Consider the following 18,167-nt stretch of genomic DNA (forward strand, 5'->3'; position numbering starts at 1 on the left):
ATCCGGTGAGAAAAAAATTGCAAAACAGCCTAAATCCAATGAGATCTCGCTAAATCTAGCGAGATCTCGGCCATTTTCGGCAAGATCTCGGCTAGATCTTCCCCAAAAAATCCCAATTTCGCCGAAAAACACAACTGGCTTGGTCGATTCGGGTTTCTTGGATTTGAGAGGAGATTCGATACCCGACTCGCCGATCTCGGTTTTTGGAGAACGAAATCCGTTGCCGACTACCGGAGCAATCGATTTGGTCGACGGTGGTAGGTGGGTCGAGTCTGATGGGTCCTTGGACAGCCCTAGTTGGGGAAGAGTGAATTTGAACCGTGGACATGTTTGTTAGAAATACCAGGAGATGTTAATTGAATTACAAGACTCTTGACACTATAGAGGTCATAAACCATATTAAAGTTTTGTAAATCATATAATGTGTAATAAAGTTGTGTTTTAGAAGCCATGTTTGTTCCAAGTGAATACCCTATGTACTTGTCATAGAATTGATTTTAATAATAGTTTTAATAAATTTTTTATTAACAATGGTAAAAATTAAATGAGTTGTATAGAATTTTATTGAACTGGGAACCATGTTTTATGTTTATCACATTATCTTAATTTAAAAAAAAAAAAATTATCTCAATTACAAAAAGAAATTAATATAATAATTTTTTTTTTCTATTTTATTCTTAATGATCAAAATAGAATTTCTCTGATTTTCTCAACGTTCTCGTTCGATATTATAACTATAGTTTTCACTTATTATATATGTATATGAGAAGGAAAAGAAAGGAATTAGATTCTCAACAAAAATTGGAGGACAATTGAAAAAACAAAAGAAGCATGGAAATAGAGTACTCTGTACTGACTTGACGGTCAAGCGAAGAAGAAGATGAGTTGCATCGCAATGTTAAAAAATTTAAGGAAAGCAACGGTGCAAGAAGCTTCTTGCAGCCTAGGAGTCTTGTCAGCTACAAGGATTGCCTCGTGGGAGACATCCCTTGATGGAACTTTTGAGAAAGCATTCAAGTTTGACAGAGCATGGGAGGAAGAATATGTGTCTGATGCTGATATGGAGCCTTTGATAGAAGGTATGGCTAAGGTAAGACTCTCCTAGGAAACTAAGTCTCGCATCAGAGCACCATGGTCCAAGGCTTTGATGGTGAAAGTGTATGGTAGGTCAGTTGGTTTTCACTATCTCATTTTCAAAATCAATGCTTTATGGAAATCGTTGGAGAAGATGGATTGTGTAAACTTAGGTAGAGGTTTTTTCTTGAGCAGATTTAGTAGTTTTAATGATTATGACAAAGTGCTCCGTGGGGGACCATGGTTCATTGAGGGGCATTTTCTTGCAATCAAACCATGGGAACCATATTTTAAAGCTTCCGAGGCCAAACTAACTTCAATTACGGTATGGGTGAGGCTTCTTGAGTTGCCAATTGAATTTTTTAATACATCCGTGCTTAAGGAGATTGGGAGTGTCATTGGGCCGGTACTTAGGATAGATTCTTACATAGCTTCTGAAACTAGAGGTGGTTATGTGAGGCTGTTTGTTCAGATAGACTTGGAGAAGCCACTCATAAATTCAATCCGGGTGGGGAGACTGGTGCAAAGAGTTTTGTACGAAGACATTTCCTCCTTATGCTTTTGCTATGGAAGAATTAGGCATAAACAGGAAAACTGTAGCTATTATGTGAAGCAGCTTGTTAAGGAGGGCGATGGACAAGTTACTCCAAAAGCTAATGAAACTAGGGAGGGGAGGCTCAATCCGATCCCAAGTATGGGCCATGGATGGTAGTTACGAGGAGAAAGAGTGCCAATAGAATTGGTAGAACTAGTGGGCCAACTAAAACCAACCAAGTAGCTCAGACAAAAATGAAGGGCAGTTCGAACATTTCCCAGACACATGCCTTAGAGACAGTAGGTGAAAATCTTGATAAGTCAAATCGCAGTGATTCAGCTGATTCAAGAACTGAAATCACATGTGTTGTAGCAGCCCAAAACCCGCAACAGATCCTCGAGATGGAGAACAAATGCGTGATGGAGGAGTGCAAAGATATTTCAAATAAGGATAGTCAGCAGGGCTCGTGGCCATGGTTTTAAAAACCAGTATGGTGAAAGAACCGAAAAATGGACTGATTATCAGTTTTTTGGTCGGAACGGGGTCAGACCGGTGGTCAAACCGGTAACGTAATAAATAATTTAATTAATAATTTTAAAATAATGAAAATTAAAAAATATATATATATTACGTTTTTTAACTAAGAATATTCAAGTTAAACATATATATAAAATTTAAAAAATAATGTGAGTTTAGTTTTTGTGTATTAAATTTAGGAAATAAAAATAACAAAATCCATAGTCCATATATAAAATTTTATAACAATGAAGAATCAAATTAGCAATGTATAATATATATTTATTATTATTATATATTTAATACTTATATATATATATATATATATACACACATACTAAGTACTGACATGACATGACCCTTTTTTTTCTTTTTAACCTTTCCCTTACCTTTATTGAGTTGCCCTGTAAAATTGCTCCTTGAATATACACACACATACATACTAAGTATTGACATGACATGACCCATTTCTTTTTAACCTTTCCCTTACCTGAGTTGTCTTGTAAAATTGCTCCTTTCAAGGACTTGTAATGTGGCTCTGGGAGTTGCGAGTCAAATAAGATACAGAAAAAAACAAAAACAATAAAAATGATTCACCTACCCCTTCTTTTCATTAATATTTCACCCACCATTCTTTCAAACTTCCATTTATCCTTTCAAACTTAGTCCTATCCGAAAGTTAAAACCATTTTTTTCTTTTGTTTTAACTTTGAAATCTCTTGCATTACACTCTCACACTCTCACTCTCTCGGTCTCAAGGTATTTTTGCTGCAAAATAAAAAATTTCAGAAAGTTGATGCTGCCAAGGTAATTCATATTTACCAAAAAAAAAAAAAAATCAAGAATCACATTTTAATCTTTAGTTCTTTACCTCTCTCTTTTCATTGAGTTTTTCTTCCTTCCCACAGTTTTGGATCATCATTCGTATGGGTTTTAGGCTGGATTTGAAGGGGAAAAAAATGCAACTTTTTGAAAAAAAATGTGCACTTTTAGTTTTCAACACAACCGGTCAATAATCGGTTCAACCATACCGGTTCCCGGTTTTAAGGTTGAACCGGCCGGTTCTCAATTTTTCCGATTTTTAATCATAATCGGACCGGATTAGTGGCCGGTTCCCGGTTGGACCGGTCGGTCCGGTTTGGTTTTTAAAACCATGCTCGTGGCAGCATTTTGAGGGAAAAGGTCAGGCTTTACTCAAAAATAAATCTAAGGGTAACAAAGGCTTGGGTATTAAGGGTACAAAAAATTTGAATAGCTCAAAAAGCCATTTATGTCTTACCTTCAATTTTGGGGACAAGGGTAGTTAGTTTGAAAATGGAGGGACTTTTGGTAGGGGTGACCTCAATGCCAAGAACGGGATGGGCCATGTGGTTCAGGAACAGAGCGATTGTGATTCCAAACAAGATAATAGCCCAGATAAGGGCGGCGCCGACAGAAACTTTGTGTTGATTCGAAGAAGAGCTGGGGTATGCTTGGAAACATTTATTTCCCATCACTCGAGCGAGCATCAGATCGGGGAAGCTTCCTTTAGACCATAATGCATGGAATCTCGCGCCCAACCCATGGTGGAAATTCTACATAGATGTGTCGGAGATATTGTTGGAAGCAGTGGAGAACTGAGCAAGCAAAGGTGGTCATTAGTCGTGCCACATTGGGACTAATCTAGGTGGGTCATACAAGAGAGGAAGCTAGTGGATTTTAGGGGGATGGCCATAGCTCACTTAGGAAACCACCCAACCTTGAAGCTGATTCAACTCATGGCTTCGGTGCAAAGGTGCAATGTACTCTGCAGAGAGAAGATTTCGGGTATTCTAAAACACATGATAATTTGGAAGCCAGAATGGGGGGCGTCCAAGGACCTATTGAGAAGGATGGGATGGAGTATGGTAGACACAGCTTCGATGAATGCTAACCCATCGGAGATAGAGGTACCTCTAGGTCAGTTTTTCAATATGAATATTCTACTCTGGAATTGTAGAGGAGCATTGAATGCTGATTTCAATGCTCAAAATTGAAAATTTTTTTTTATCAAAATAGAATTTCTCAACCTTCTCGTTTGATATTATAAGTATAGTTTTGACTTATTATATATATTTATATATATATATATATATATTTATATATATATATATTTGAGAAGGAAAAGAAAGGGATGCAACATGAGGACTTCCGAAGAGGTCACTTATTATATTAAAGATTAGAATTTTAATTCTATAAAGACTTATGTGATTCATTTGTCAATGATGGATTCTTTTGCAATATTCATTTTATATTAATCATTGCTTTCTTATTATTTAGCTTGTCACCATATCTAATTGCCATACGTTTTGCTTTTAATAATAGTTTTATTATTAACTTTTTATTAGCTACTTTTTAATACACGACTTTTCTTCAAACCAAGTAACATTTAGTTATTACTTCTCAATAAAATATTATATTATATACATATATATATATATATATATATGTATGTATGTATGTATATGTATAGAAGGAAAAAAAAGGGGTGCAACACAAGGACTTCCTAAAAGTTCACTTATTATATTAAAGATTAGAATTTTAATTCTATAAAACTTATGTAATTCATCTAGGTAATTCTATAAAGACTTAAGATTAGAATAACATTAGTAATAAGTAACAATAGAAGATAGCTTGTCATTATACGATTAAATTTAGAAAAATTCCTATTTACACTAGTAACAAAGCATTAGACAAACCTATAACTTCTGATAGAGTAATATGGATTAGCAAATATAATATCTACTAAATTTTTGCCTCCAAGGTGAACTTCCTGCCTATGAAGCCCACGGAGGATTGCATCAAGTAATTTTGAACAAAATTCTAGAAATAAGCTATTCATATCTTTGTTGACATCTGAGTGCACTGCAACCTGCAATACAAATAGAAAAGTTAGTTTATGTACATTGCAATTGCAACAAAATAGAAAAGTCAGTTTTGTTGCAATTGCAACTGCAACAAAATTATGATATGAATGTATTTCTTTTTTGGTATTGCAATACCAAAAAAGAAATACATTCATATCATACTCTATTTTTGCCACGGAAATGCTCATGCAGATTCCTCAAATACTCTGGAAGACTATTAACATTGTTCTGATATTTGTTCCTGTTATGATCATATACTTCACGTAGAGGACCAGAATTGGGAATGCGAGCACATCAATCATGTAGTCCATACGTTGAACTATGTAGATAGGTATTACAATAGAAAAAATTTCAACCTCTTGCTTTTAGATCAATGACAGCATTTAGAAATCTCTTGGGTCATCAGAACCGTAAAATATTGGATGCATAAGTTTCATATTTGAATAATCTAAAACTGCATGGTGAGTGAAAATGGTAGAAAAGAACAGCTTGAAGCTGTCTGACATGAAACCAATATAACTACCCTTGTTCCCAATATGTTTTTTGAAATAGGTCTTCACCTGCTTAGCCACCATGTACCTTATGTTGGATATATTTAAACAAATTACTTTTGTGATTAAGAAAATAGTAACAACATATATATCTAATTATAAGCAATAATACAAAAAAGATGTGATAGGCAAAAACAATAAATAGATATTGTATATATAAGAAGAAATCTGCAAAGAACTAGTTTCCCCCACAAGTTCTATAGTAATCAAAGAACTTAATAACAATATAAAATATAATATAACCATGGCCAAAGCCAAAAACTCATTTGTTCCCTCATCAAAAAAGAACTCATCTGTTCCTCATAATCAACATGTAATAACAATTATAATATACAATAATCAAAAGACAAATTGCTTGTATATCTATAACAACTAGAACAAATAAATAGTTTTTAAAGTTTCTAATGGTTACTAACCAAGGAAATCTCTGCACCAAAGTAGATTATCGTTGCAAGCACCAGCGATTAATTTAAATGATTTAAAACACTTAGCAAAAACTTTTTCAATCATCACAAAAATAAAAAATGAAAACAACAAAATCAGCTTTAAGATTGTTAGATATATTTCAAAAATTTAAGCAAATAGTAACAACATACTTATCTAATTAAAAGCAATAACACATCGCCTAGTTTGCTTGGTGTGCATGAGTATATCAATAGCTCCGCGACTCTAACTACTGCTAGCAATTTTGGAGTTGGTGTGTTGTTGTATGTTTGTCTGTTATAAGAAAAAAAAAAAAAACTTGTGTGACGGCTTTGTCCAACATCACTTAGTTTGCTTGGTGTGCGTGAGTATATCAACAGCTCTGCGACTCTAACTGCCGCTAGTAGTTTTGGAGTTAGTGTGTTTTAGTATGTTTGTGTGTTCAAAAAAAAAAAAAAAAAAAAAAAAACCTGTGTGTGGGCTTTGCCCCACATCACCTAGTTTGCTTGGTGTAAATGAGTATATCAATAGCTCCACGACTCTAACTACCGCTAGCAGTTTTGGAGTTGGTGTGTTGTTGTATGTTTATGTGTTATAAAAAAAAACCCGTATGTGAGCTTTGTCTCACATCGCATAGTTTGCTTGGTGTGCATGAGTATATCAACAACTCCGCGACTCTAACTGCTGCTAGTAGTTTTGGAGTTGGCGTGTTGTTGTATGTTTGTGTGTTATAAAAAAAAAAACCTGTGTGTGGGCTTTGTCCAACATCGTCTAGTTTGCTGGGTTTGTGTGAGTATATCAATAGCTCTGCGACTCTAACTGCCATTAGCAGTTTTGGAGTTGGTATGTTGTTGTATGTTCGTGTGGAATCAAAAAACTCATGAAATAATACCTCATATGCAACAGATCTGTCTTCTTGCCATGAAGAAATTCACGGCGAGTCACGTTCTCAACAGGATCGAACGGATGCTTCACCCTAAGATCGAGGAAAAAGCGCAACTTCCTAAGGAGGTGGCCGGAGAATTTCTTTTTCTTGTGGTATGCTATCACCAGCTCAGCAATGGTTTTGAATAAAATTCTGCCATGTTTGCCAAACCCAAGTAGCTTCGGTGGCCGGGATTTTGAGAATTTCCATAGCTTCATATTCATATTTACAACTTCTTTAAGAAATTCTTTAAATGTCCAAAAGAAAAAAGGAAAAAAAAAATCTTTTTTTGTTGTTGTTGTTGTAGCTGGAGATTGGAGATAGCAATTTCTCGTTACTGAAGCATTTAAGCAAATAGAGTTAAAGACATGTAATAAGATGTTATACTTCAGTAAATTGAATCGAAGATATGTAATGAGGTGTACAGTATAACAACAAGTATGTAATGTAATGAGGTGTCCATTTGCAAATATATGAAACTAACCCAACCCATACAGCTCCGCAACTCTAACCGCCGCTAGCAGTTTTGGAGTTGGCGTGTTGTTGTATGTTTGTGTGTTATTAAAAAAGAAAGAAAGAAGAAGCAATAACACAAAAAAATGTGAAAGGCAAATAGACACTGTATATATAATAAGAAATCTGCAAAATAATTAAAAACTCACGGAATGATACCTCATATGTAACAGATCTGTCTTCTTGCCACGAAGAAATTCATGGCGAGTCACGTTCTCAATAGGATCGAACGGATGCTTCACCCTGAGATTGGGGAAAAAGCGCAACGTCCTGAGGAGGTGGCTGGAAAATTTACGTTTCTTGTGGTATGCTATCACCAGTTTAGCAATGGTTTTGAATAAAATTCTGCCATGTTTACCAAACCCAAGCAGCTTCGGTGGTTGGGATTTTGAGAACTTCCATTGCTTCATATTCAAATTTACAACTTCCTTAAACAATTCTTTAAATGTCCGAAAGAAAAAAGGAGAAAAAAAAAACATTTTTTGTTGTTGTTGTTGCTAGAGAGTGGAGACAGCAATTTGTTGTTACTGAAGCATTTAAGCAAATAGAGTTAAAGATATGTAATAAGGTGTTATACTTCAGTAAATTGAATTGAAGATATGTAATGAGGTGTACAGTATAACAGCAAGTATGTAACGAGGTGTACAATATAACAACAAATATGTAATGAGATGTCCATTTGCAAATATATGAAACTTACCCAACCCATATAGCTCTGCGACTCTAACTGCAGCTAGCAGTTTTGGAGTTGGCGTGTTGTTGTATGCTTGTGTGTTATATATATAAAAAAAAAAGAAGCAATAACACAAAAATGATGTGATAGGCAAATAGATACTGTATATATATAAAAAGAAATTTGCAAAATAATTAAAAAGTCATGGAATGATGCCTCATATGTAACAGATCTGTCTTCTTGCCATGAAGAAATTCATGGTGAGTCACGTTCTCAACAGGATCGAACGGATGCTTTACCCCGAGATCGGGGAAAAAGCGCAACTTCCAGAGGAGGTGGCCGGAGAATTTCCTTTTCTTGTGGTACGCTATCACCAGCTCAGCAATGGTTTTGACTAAAGGTCTGTCATGTTTGCCAAACCCAAGCAACTTTGGTGGTTGAGATTTTATGAACTTCCATAGCTTCATATTCATATTTATAACTTCTTTAAGAAATTCTTTAAATGTCAGAAAGAAAAAAGAATAATTTTTTTTTTTTTTTTTTGGTTGCTAGAGAGTGGAGACAACAATTTGTTGTTACTGAAGCATTTAAGCAAATAGAGTTAAAGATATTTAATAAAGTGTTACACTTCAGTAAATAGAATTGAAGATATCTAATGAGGCGTACAGTATAGCAAAAGGTATGTAATGAGGTGTACAGTATAACAACAAATATGTAATGCGGTGTCCATTTGCAAATATATGAAACTTACCCAACCTATATAGCTCCGCGACTCTAACTGCCGCTAGCAGTTTTGGAGTTGGCATGTTGTTGTATGTTTGTGTGTTATAAAAAAAAAACCCGTGTGTGGGCTTTGTCCCACATTGCCTAGTTTGCTTGGTGTGCGTGAGTATATCAACGGCTCCGCAACTCTAACTGCCGCTAGCAGTTTTGGAGTTGGCATGCTGTTGTATGTTTGTGTGTTCTAAAAAAAAACCTGTGTCTGGGCTTTGTCCAACATCGCCTAGTTTGCTGGGTTTGCATGAGTATATCAACAACTCTATGACTCTAATTGCCACTAGCAGTTTTGGAGTTGGTGCGTTGTTGTATATTTGTGTGTTATAAAAAAAAATCCATGTGTGGGCTTTGTCCCACATCGCCTGGTTTGCTTGGTGTGCATAAGTATGTCAACAGCTCCGCGACTCTAACTGCTGCTAGCAGTTTTGGAGTTGGTGTGTTGTTGTATGTTTGTGTGTTATCAAAAAAAAAAAAAAAAAACCTATGTGTGGGCTTCGTTCCACATCACCTAGTCTGCTTGGTTTGCGTGAGTATGTCAACAACTTCACGACTCTAACTGCCAGTAGCAGTTTTGGAGTTGGTGTGTTGTTGTATGTTTGTGTGTTATAAAAAAAAAACAATAACACAAAAAAGATGTGATAGGCAAATAGATACAATATATATATATAAAAAGAAATCTGCAAATTAATTAAAAACTCACGAAATGATACCTAATATGTAACAGATTTTTCTTCTTGCCATGAAGAAATTCACGGTGAGCCACGTTCTCAACAGGATCGAACAGATGCATCACCTTGAGATCGAGGAAAATGCGCAACTTCCTGAGGAGGTGGCCGGAGAATTTCCTTTTCTTATGGTACGCTATCACTAGCTAAGCAATGGTTTTGAATAAAGTTCTACCATGTTTGTCAAAACCAAGTAGCTTCGGTGGCTGGGATTTTGAGAACTTCCATAGCTTCATTTTAATATTTACAACTTCTTTTAGAAATTCTGAAAATGTCCTAAAGAAAAAAGGAGAAAAAAAATCTTATTATTTGTTGTTGCTGGAGATTGGAGACAGCAATTTGTTTTTATTGAAGCATTTAAGCAAATAGAGATAAAGACATGTAATAAGATGTTATACTTCAGTAAACTGAATCGAAGATATGTAATGAGGTGTAAAGTATAACAATAAGTATGTAATGTAATGAGGTGTCCATTTGCAAATATATGAAACTTACCCAACCCATATAGCTTCGCGACTCTAATTGTTGCTAGCAGTTTTAGAGTTGGTGTGTTGTTGTATGTTTTTATGTTACAAAAAAAGAAGAAGCAATAACACAAAAAATGTGATTGGCAAATAGATATTGTATATATAAAAAGAAATCTGCAAAATAGTTAAAAACTCACAAAATGATATCTCATATGTAACAGATCTATGTTATTGCCATGAAGAAATTCACGGCGAGTCACGTTCTCAATAGGATCGAATGGATGCTTCACCCTGAGTTCGGGGAAAAAGCGCAATGTCCTGAGGAAGTGGTTGGAAAATTTTCGTTTCTTGTGGTACGCTATCACCAGTTTAGCAATGGTTTTGAATAAAGTTCTGCCATATTTGACAAACCCAAGCTACTTTGGTGGCTGAGATTTTAAGAACTTCCATAGCTTCATACTCATAGTTACAACTTCTTTAAGAAATTCTTTAAATGTCAGAAAGAAAAAGGAGAAAAAAAATCTTTTTTGTTGTTGTTGTTGTTGTTGTTGCTGGAGAGTGGAGACAACAATTTGTTGTTACTGAATCATTTTAGCAAATGGAGTTAAAGATATGTAATGAGGTGTACAGTACAACAACAAGTATGTAATGAGGTGTACAGTATAACAACAAATATGTAATGAGGTTTCCATTTGCAAATATATGAAACTTACCCAACCTATATAGTTCCGCGACTCTAACTGCCCCTAGCAATTTTAGAGTTGGCGTGTTGTTGTATGTTTGTGTGTTATAAAAAAAAAAAAAAAAAGCAATAACACAAAAAAGATGTGATAGGCAAATAGATACTGTAAATATATAAAGGAATCTAAAAAATAATTAAAAATGGAATGATACCTCATTTGTAACAGATCTGTCTTCTTGCCACGAAGAAATTCACGGCGAGTCACGTTCTCAACAGGATCGAACGAATGCTTCACCCTGAGATCGGGCAAAAAGTGTAACTTCCAGAGGAGGTGGACGGAGAATTTCCTTTTCTTGTGGTACGCTATCACTAGCTTAGTAATGGTTTTGAATAAAGTTCTGCCATGTTTGCCAAACCCAAGCAGCTTCAGTGGCTGGGATTTTGAGAACTTCCATAGCTTCATATTTATATTTACAACTTCTTTAAGAAATTCTTTAAATGTCAGAAAGAAAAAAGGAGAAAAAAATCTTTTGTTGTTGTTGTTGTTGGAGAGTGGAGACAACAATTTGTTGTTATTGAACCATTTTAGCAAATAGAGTTAATGATATGTAATAAGGTGCTATACTTTAGTAAATAGAATTGAAGATATGTAATGAGGTGTACAGTATAGCAACAAGTATGTAATGAGGTGTACAGTATGTAATGGCTGGGATTTTGAGAACTTCCATAGCTTCATATTTATATTTACAACTTCTTTAAGAAATTCTTTAAATGTCAGAAAGAAAAGAGGTGAAAAAAAATCTTTTGTTGTTGTTGTTGTTGGAGAGTGGAGACAACAATTTGTTGTTATTGAACCATTTTAGCAAATAGAGTTAAAGATATGTAATAAGGTGCTATACTTTAGTAAATAGAATTGAAGATATATAATGAGGTGTACAGTATAGCAACAAGTATGTAATGAGGTGTCCATTTGCAAATATATGAAACTTACCTAACCTATACAGCTCCGCGACTCTAACTGCCGCTAGCAATTTTGGAGTTGGCGTGTTGTTGTATGTTTGTTTGTTATCAAAAAAAAAAAAAAAAAAAAAAAAAAACACGAAAAAGATGTGATAGGCAAATAGATACTGTATATAAAAAAAGGAATCTGAAAAATAATTAAACACTCATGGAATGATACCTCATTTGTAACAGATTTGTCTTCTTGCCACGAAGAAATTCACGGCGAGTCACATTCTCAACAGGATCGAATGGATGCTTCACCGTGAGATCGGGGAAAAAGTAACTTCCTGAGGAGGTGGCCGGAGCATTACCTTTTCTTGTGGTACGCTATCTCCAGCTCGACATTGGTTTTGAATAAAGTTCTACCATGTTTGCCAAACCCAAGCAGCTTCTGTGGCTGGGATTTTCAGAACTTCCATAATTTCATATTCATATTTACAACTTCTTTCATAAATTCTTTAAATGTACAAAATAAAAAAAGAGGAAATTTTTTTTTGGTTGCTGGAGAATGGGATAGGCAAATAGATATTGTATACATAAATAGAAAACTGCAAAATAATTAAAAACTCACGGAATGATACCTCATATGTAACAGACCTGTCTTCTTGCCACGAAGAAATTCACAGCGAGTCACGTTCTCAACAGGATCGAACGAATGCTTCACCCCGGGATCAGGGAAAAAGAGCAACTTCCTGAGGAGGTGGCCGGAGAATTTCCTTTTCTAGTGGTACTCTATCACCAGCTCAGCAATGGTTTTGAATAACGTTCTGCCATGTTTTCCAAACCCAAGCAGCTTCAGTGGCTAGGATTTTAAGAACTTCCATAGCTTCGTATTCATATTTAGAACTTCTTTCAGAAATTCTTTAAATGTCAGAAAGAAAAAAGGAGAAAAAAATCTTTTTTTTTTTGGGTTGCTGGAGAGTGGAGATAGCAATTTGTTGTTATTGAAGCATTTATGAAAATAGAGTTAAAGATACGTAATAAGTGTTATACTTCAGTAAATAGAATTGAAGATATGTAATGAGGTGTACATTATAATAGCAAGTATGTAATGAGGTGTACAGTATAACAACAAATATGTAATGAGGTGTCCATTTGCTAATATATGAAACTTACCCAACCTGTACAGCTCCGCGACTCTAACTGCCTCTAGCAGTTTTGGAGCTGGCGTGTTGTTGTATGTTTGTGTGTTATAAAAAAAAAAAAAAAGTAATAACACAAAAAAGATGTGATAGGCAAATAGATACTGTACATATAAAAAGAAATCTGCAAAATAACTAAAAACCTATGGAATGATATATCATATGTAACAGATCTGTCTTCTTGCCACGAAAAAATTCACAGCGAGTCATGTTCTCAATAGGATCGAACGGATGCTTTGGCCTAAGATCGGTGAAAAAACGCAACTTCTTGAGGAGGTGGCCGGAGAATTTCTTTTTCTTGTGGTATGCTATCACCTGCTCAGCAATGATTTTTAATAAAGTTCTGCCAGGTTTGCCAAACCCAAGTAGCTTCGATGGCTAGGATTTTGAGAACTTCCATTGCTTCATATTCATATTTACAATTTATTTCTAAAATTCTTTAAATGTCAGAAAGAAAAAAGGAGAAAAAATCTTTTTTATTTTTTGTTGGTGGAGAGTGGAGATAGCAATTTGTTGTTACAGAAGTATTTAAGCAAATTGTGTGTAAAGATATGTAATAAGGTGTTATACTTCAGAAAATAGAATTGACGATATGTAATGAGGTGTACAGTATAACAGCAAGTATGTAATGAGGTGTATAGTATAACAACAAATATGTAATGAGGTGTTCATTTGCAAATATATGAAACTTACCCAACCCATACTGCTCCGCGACTTTAACTGCCACTAGCGGTTTTGGTGTTGGCGTGTTGTTGTATGTTTGTGTGTTATCAAGAAAAAAAAAAAGCAATAACACAAAAAAGATGTGATAGGCAAATAGATACTGTATATACAAAAAGAAATCAGCAAAATAATTAAAAACTCAATGAATGATACCTCATATGTAATAGATCTGTGTTCTTGCCATGAAGAAATTCACGGCGAGTCATGTTCTCAACCAAATCGAACAGATGCTTCACCCTGAGATTGGGGAAAAAGCGCAACTTCCTAAGGAGGTGGTTGAAGAATTTCATTTTCTTGTGGTACGTTATCACCAGCTCAACAATGGTTTTGAATAAAGATCTACCATGTTTGTCAAACCCAAGCAGCTTCGGTGGCTGGGATTTTGAGAACTTCCATAGCTTTATATTCATAGTTACAACTTCTGTCAGAAATTCTTTAACTGTACAATAGAAAAAAAGAGGAATTTTTTTTCTTTTTTGGTTGCTGGAGAGTGGAGAGAGCAATTTGTTATTACTTAAGCATTTAAGCAAATAGAGTTAAAGATATGTAATAAGGTGTTATACTTCAATAAATAGAATTGTAGATATGTAATGAGGTGTATAGTATGACAACAAGTATGTAATGAGGTGTCCATTTGCAAATATATGAAACTTACCCAACCCATACAGCTCCACGACTCTAACTGCCGCTAGCAGTTTTGGAGTTGGCGTGTTGTAGTGTGTTTATGTGTTCTCAAAAAAAAAAAAAAAAAAAGCAATAACACAAAAAAGATATGATAGACAAATAGATATTGTATATATAAAAAGGAATTTGCAAAATAATTAAAAACTCACAGAATGATACTTCATATATAACAGATCTATCTTTTTGCCATGAAGAAATTCATGGCGAGTCATATTCTCAACATGATCGAACGGATGCTTCACCTTGAGATCGGGGAAAAAGCGCAACTTCTTTAGGTTGTGGTCAGAGAATTTCCTTTTCTTATGGTACACTATCACCAGCTCAACAATGGTTTTGAATAAAGTTCTGCCATGTTTGTCAAACCCATGCAGCTTTGGTGGCTAGGATTTTGAGAACTTCCATAGCTTCATATTCATATTTACAACTTCTTTAAGAAATTCTTTAAATGTACGAAAGAAAAAAAGAGGAATTTTTTTTTTTTTGGTTGCTGGAGAGTTGAGACAGCAATTTGTTGTTACTGAAGCATTTAAGCAAATAGAGTTAAAGATATGTAATAAGGTGTTATACTTCAGTAGATAGAATTGAAGATATGTAATGAGGTGTACATTATAATAGCAAGTATGTAATGAGGTGTACAGTATAACAGCAAATATGTAATGAGGTGTCCATTTACTAATATATGAAACTTACCCAACCCATACAGCTCTGCAACTCTAACTGCCTCTAGCCGTTTTGGAGTTGGCGTGTTGTTGTATGTTTGTGTCTTATCAAAAAAAAAAAAAAAAGAAGCAATAACACAAAAAAGATGTGATAGGCAAATAGATACTGTATATATAAAAAGAAATCTGCAAAATAATTAAAAACTCATGGAAGGATACCTCATATGTTACGGATCTATCTTCTTGCCACGAAGAAATTCATGGCGAGTCATGTTCTCAACTGGATCGAATGGATGCTTCACCTTAAGATCGGGGAAAAAGTGCAACTTCTTAAGGAGGTGGCCAGAGAATTTCCTTTTGTTGTGGTATGCTATCACCAGCTCAGCAATGGTTTTGAATAAAGTTCTGCCATGTTTGCAAAACCCAAGTAGCTTCGGTGGCTGGGATTTTGAGAACTTCCATAGCTTCATATTCATATTTACAACTTCTTTCAGAAGTTCTTTAAATGTCCGAAAGAAAAAAAGAGAAAAAAATCTTTTTTTTTTTTTTTTTGTTTTTTGTTTTGTTGCTGGAGAGTGGAGACAGCAATTTGTTGTTACTGAAACTTTTAAGCAAATAGAGTTAAAGATATGTAATAAGGTGTTATACTTTAGTAAATATAATTGAAGGTATGTAATGAGGTGTAGAGTATAACAGTAAGTATGTAATGTGGTGTATAGTATAACAACAAATATGTAATGAGGTGTCCATTTTCTAATATATGAAACTTACCCAACCCATACTGCTCCGCGACTCTAACTGCTGCTAGCAGTTTTGGAGTTGATGTGTTTTTATATGTTTGTGTGTTATAAAAAAATAATAAAAGAAAAGCAATAGCACAAAAAAGATATGATAGGCAAATAGATACTGTATATATAAAAAGAAATCTACAAAATAATTAAAAACTCATGGAATGATACCTCATTTGTAACCAATCTATGTTCTTGCCACGAAGAAATTCGCAGCGAGTCATGTTCTTAATAGGATTGAACGGATGCTTCACCTTGAGATCGGGAAAAAAGTGCAACTTCCCGAGGAGGTGGTTGGAGAATTTCCTCTTCTTATGGTACGCTATCACCAGCTCAACAATGGTTTTGAATAACGTTTTGCCTTGTTTGCCAAACCCAAGCAGCTTTGGTGGCTAGGATTTTGAGAACTTCCATAGCTTCTTATTCTTATTTACAACTTCTTTAAGAAATTCTTTAAATGTCTAAAAGAGAAAAAGAGAAAAAAAAATCTTTTTGTTGTTGTTGCTGGAGAGTGGAGACAGCAATTTGTTGTTACTGAAGCATTTAAGCAAATAGGGTTAAAGATATATAATAAGGTGTTATACTTCGGTAAATAGAATTGAAGATATGTAATGAGTTGTACAATATAACAAGTATGTAATGAGGTGTATAGTATAACTGTTAGTATGTAATGAGGTGTCCATTTGCTAATATAAGAAACTTACCCAACCCATATGCTATATCTTACACATCGGAGGCAAGGAACGGTAACGATGGAGCTTTTTCGAAAATTCTGGAATTTCAACATCAGTTTATGGATAAATTGGTACCAATGGAAAGATATTGACATTGGTAAAAGTTAGACCTTGCCGACGGTGACTGTGCTGAAGCTGATGGACCTGAACCTGACCTCCCAGACCTTGACTGCCTTGGCTCGGACCGCCTTGGCCTTGACCTCCCTAACTTGCACCGCCCTGGCCCCGACCTCCCTGACCTTGACCTCCTTGACCCCGATCGCCCTGACCCTGGCCCACCAGACCTCGACCGCCCTGACCCCGACCTACCAGACCCTGACTTGTTAGACCTCGATCTCCTTGACCCCGACCGCCTTGAAATAGACCGCCATGACCTTGACTGCCCTGACCCTGACCACCCTGACGCTTCCTCTTTACCATAATGAGGAATGCTTGTTTAGTAGAGAGAAAGAGGTAAGTGATGATAACACAAGCTTTTCCAATGATGGAAAACGAGAGAGGGTGTTGAGAGATTAAAACAAAATGAGGTTGAATTGAAGCACTAAAAAGAAATTGCACTAGTGTTTGGTAATCTAAAAAGAAATTGCACCGACTTAGTCATTTGCTTTATACATGAAAAGTATAAAAGATATTTGGGTTTGAAATGTGGAGATTTAGTTAGTTTTAAATTGAAAAATGAAATAAGAGGGAAATCTATAATAGGAATTTTTTAAAACATTTATAATCAGAAATAAAAAATTTCAAAAGATGATTTTTTGTTTTTGTTTTTTTGTTTTGGTTTGATGATACTATATATTAGGGAATATAATATCAAACTCACCATAAGTGTCAAAAATCAAGAGAGGATTTAAAAAAAAAAAAAAAAAATTCAGGATCAAGCGAGTCGAGTCAAATTCGATTCCAACCCAAAACTCAAAACAATCCAAAGAGCAAGACCTGAACCCCGACCCACCCAAAGCTATTTGGTTTGGGTCGGGAGGGTTGGTCTGGCCGGATGGGTGTATGCTCACCCCCTCTAGACATAGAGTGCACAAGACCTTGAATCCAAATACATTACCTTAAAAAAAGGATATTAATAATAAATAGGTGAAAATCACATTTTCGTCCCTACATTTACACTCAATTCCCACTTTGGTCCTCATCTTTTATTTTCACCACTTTTACTCCCTATCTTGAAAAATCTGTCTCGTTTTTGTCCTTGCCGTTATATTAGAGACGGAAAATGCACACGTGGCAAACGAAGTGCATTGTTGGCACACTAAAAGCTAACATGGCCATTAAAATAATAATAATAAAATGTTATTTGACATTAAAAAATGCCACATTAGCGTCTAAATTAAAAAAAAAAAGACTAATTTATCAATTTTATCTAAATAAAAAAAAAACTAAAAACATAATTTAAAATGAAAAACCACATGAATTAAGATTTAAGTGTATCTAGAACAAGAACAACAAAAATATTAACCCAGATGTTTCTCAAAAGAAAAGAAAAGAAAAGAAAAGAAAAAAAAAACCAAACCAAATTTAAATACAAGAACAACATTTTCCTTTTCAGTCTTTCATCCTCTCATTTTTATTAAAACCCACACAATCCCATCCTTTTTGTCTCTCTATTCCTCTCTCCCTTGTCCTCTCAAATCCACACCCCAGGCAAACATGAGAAAGAAGAAAGCAGCGAATTTGAGGTTG

The 18,167-nt window shown here is 34.9% G+C and overlaps 1 protein-coding gene across 1 annotated transcript; it reads left to right on the top strand.

The window, feature by feature from the left end:
• The first annotated feature begins 895 nt into the window (after positions 1-895).
• LOC115968473 lies at positions 896-1,786 on the top strand. The gene is made up of 2 exons (XM_031087877.1): positions 896-1,090; positions 1,229-1,786. The coding sequence occupies exons 1-2, from the start codon at positions 896-898 to the stop codon at positions 1,784-1,786; spliced, it is 753 nt and encodes a 250-aa protein (XP_030943737.1).
• The last annotated feature ends 16,381 nt before the right edge of the window (positions 1,787-18,167 follow it).

Source organism: Quercus lobata, chromosome 11 (genome assembly GCF_001633185.2).
Source record: "Quercus lobata isolate SW786 chromosome 11, ValleyOak3.0 Primary Assembly, whole genome shotgun sequence".
Classification (NCBI taxonomy): domain Eukaryota; kingdom Viridiplantae; phylum Streptophyta; class Magnoliopsida; order Fagales; family Fagaceae; genus Quercus; species Quercus lobata.

Bases quoted from the DNA above. Each gene is read 5' to 3' on its own strand.
- LOC115968473 (XM_031087877.1), top strand. From the start codon at position 896: ATGTTAAAAAATTTAAGGAAAGCAACGGTGCAAGAAGCTTCTTGCAGC. The intron at 1,091-1,228 runs GTAAGACTCTCC...TCGTTGGAGAAG, and splicing joins TGATAGAAGGTATGGCTAAG to ATGGATTGTGTAAACTTAGG.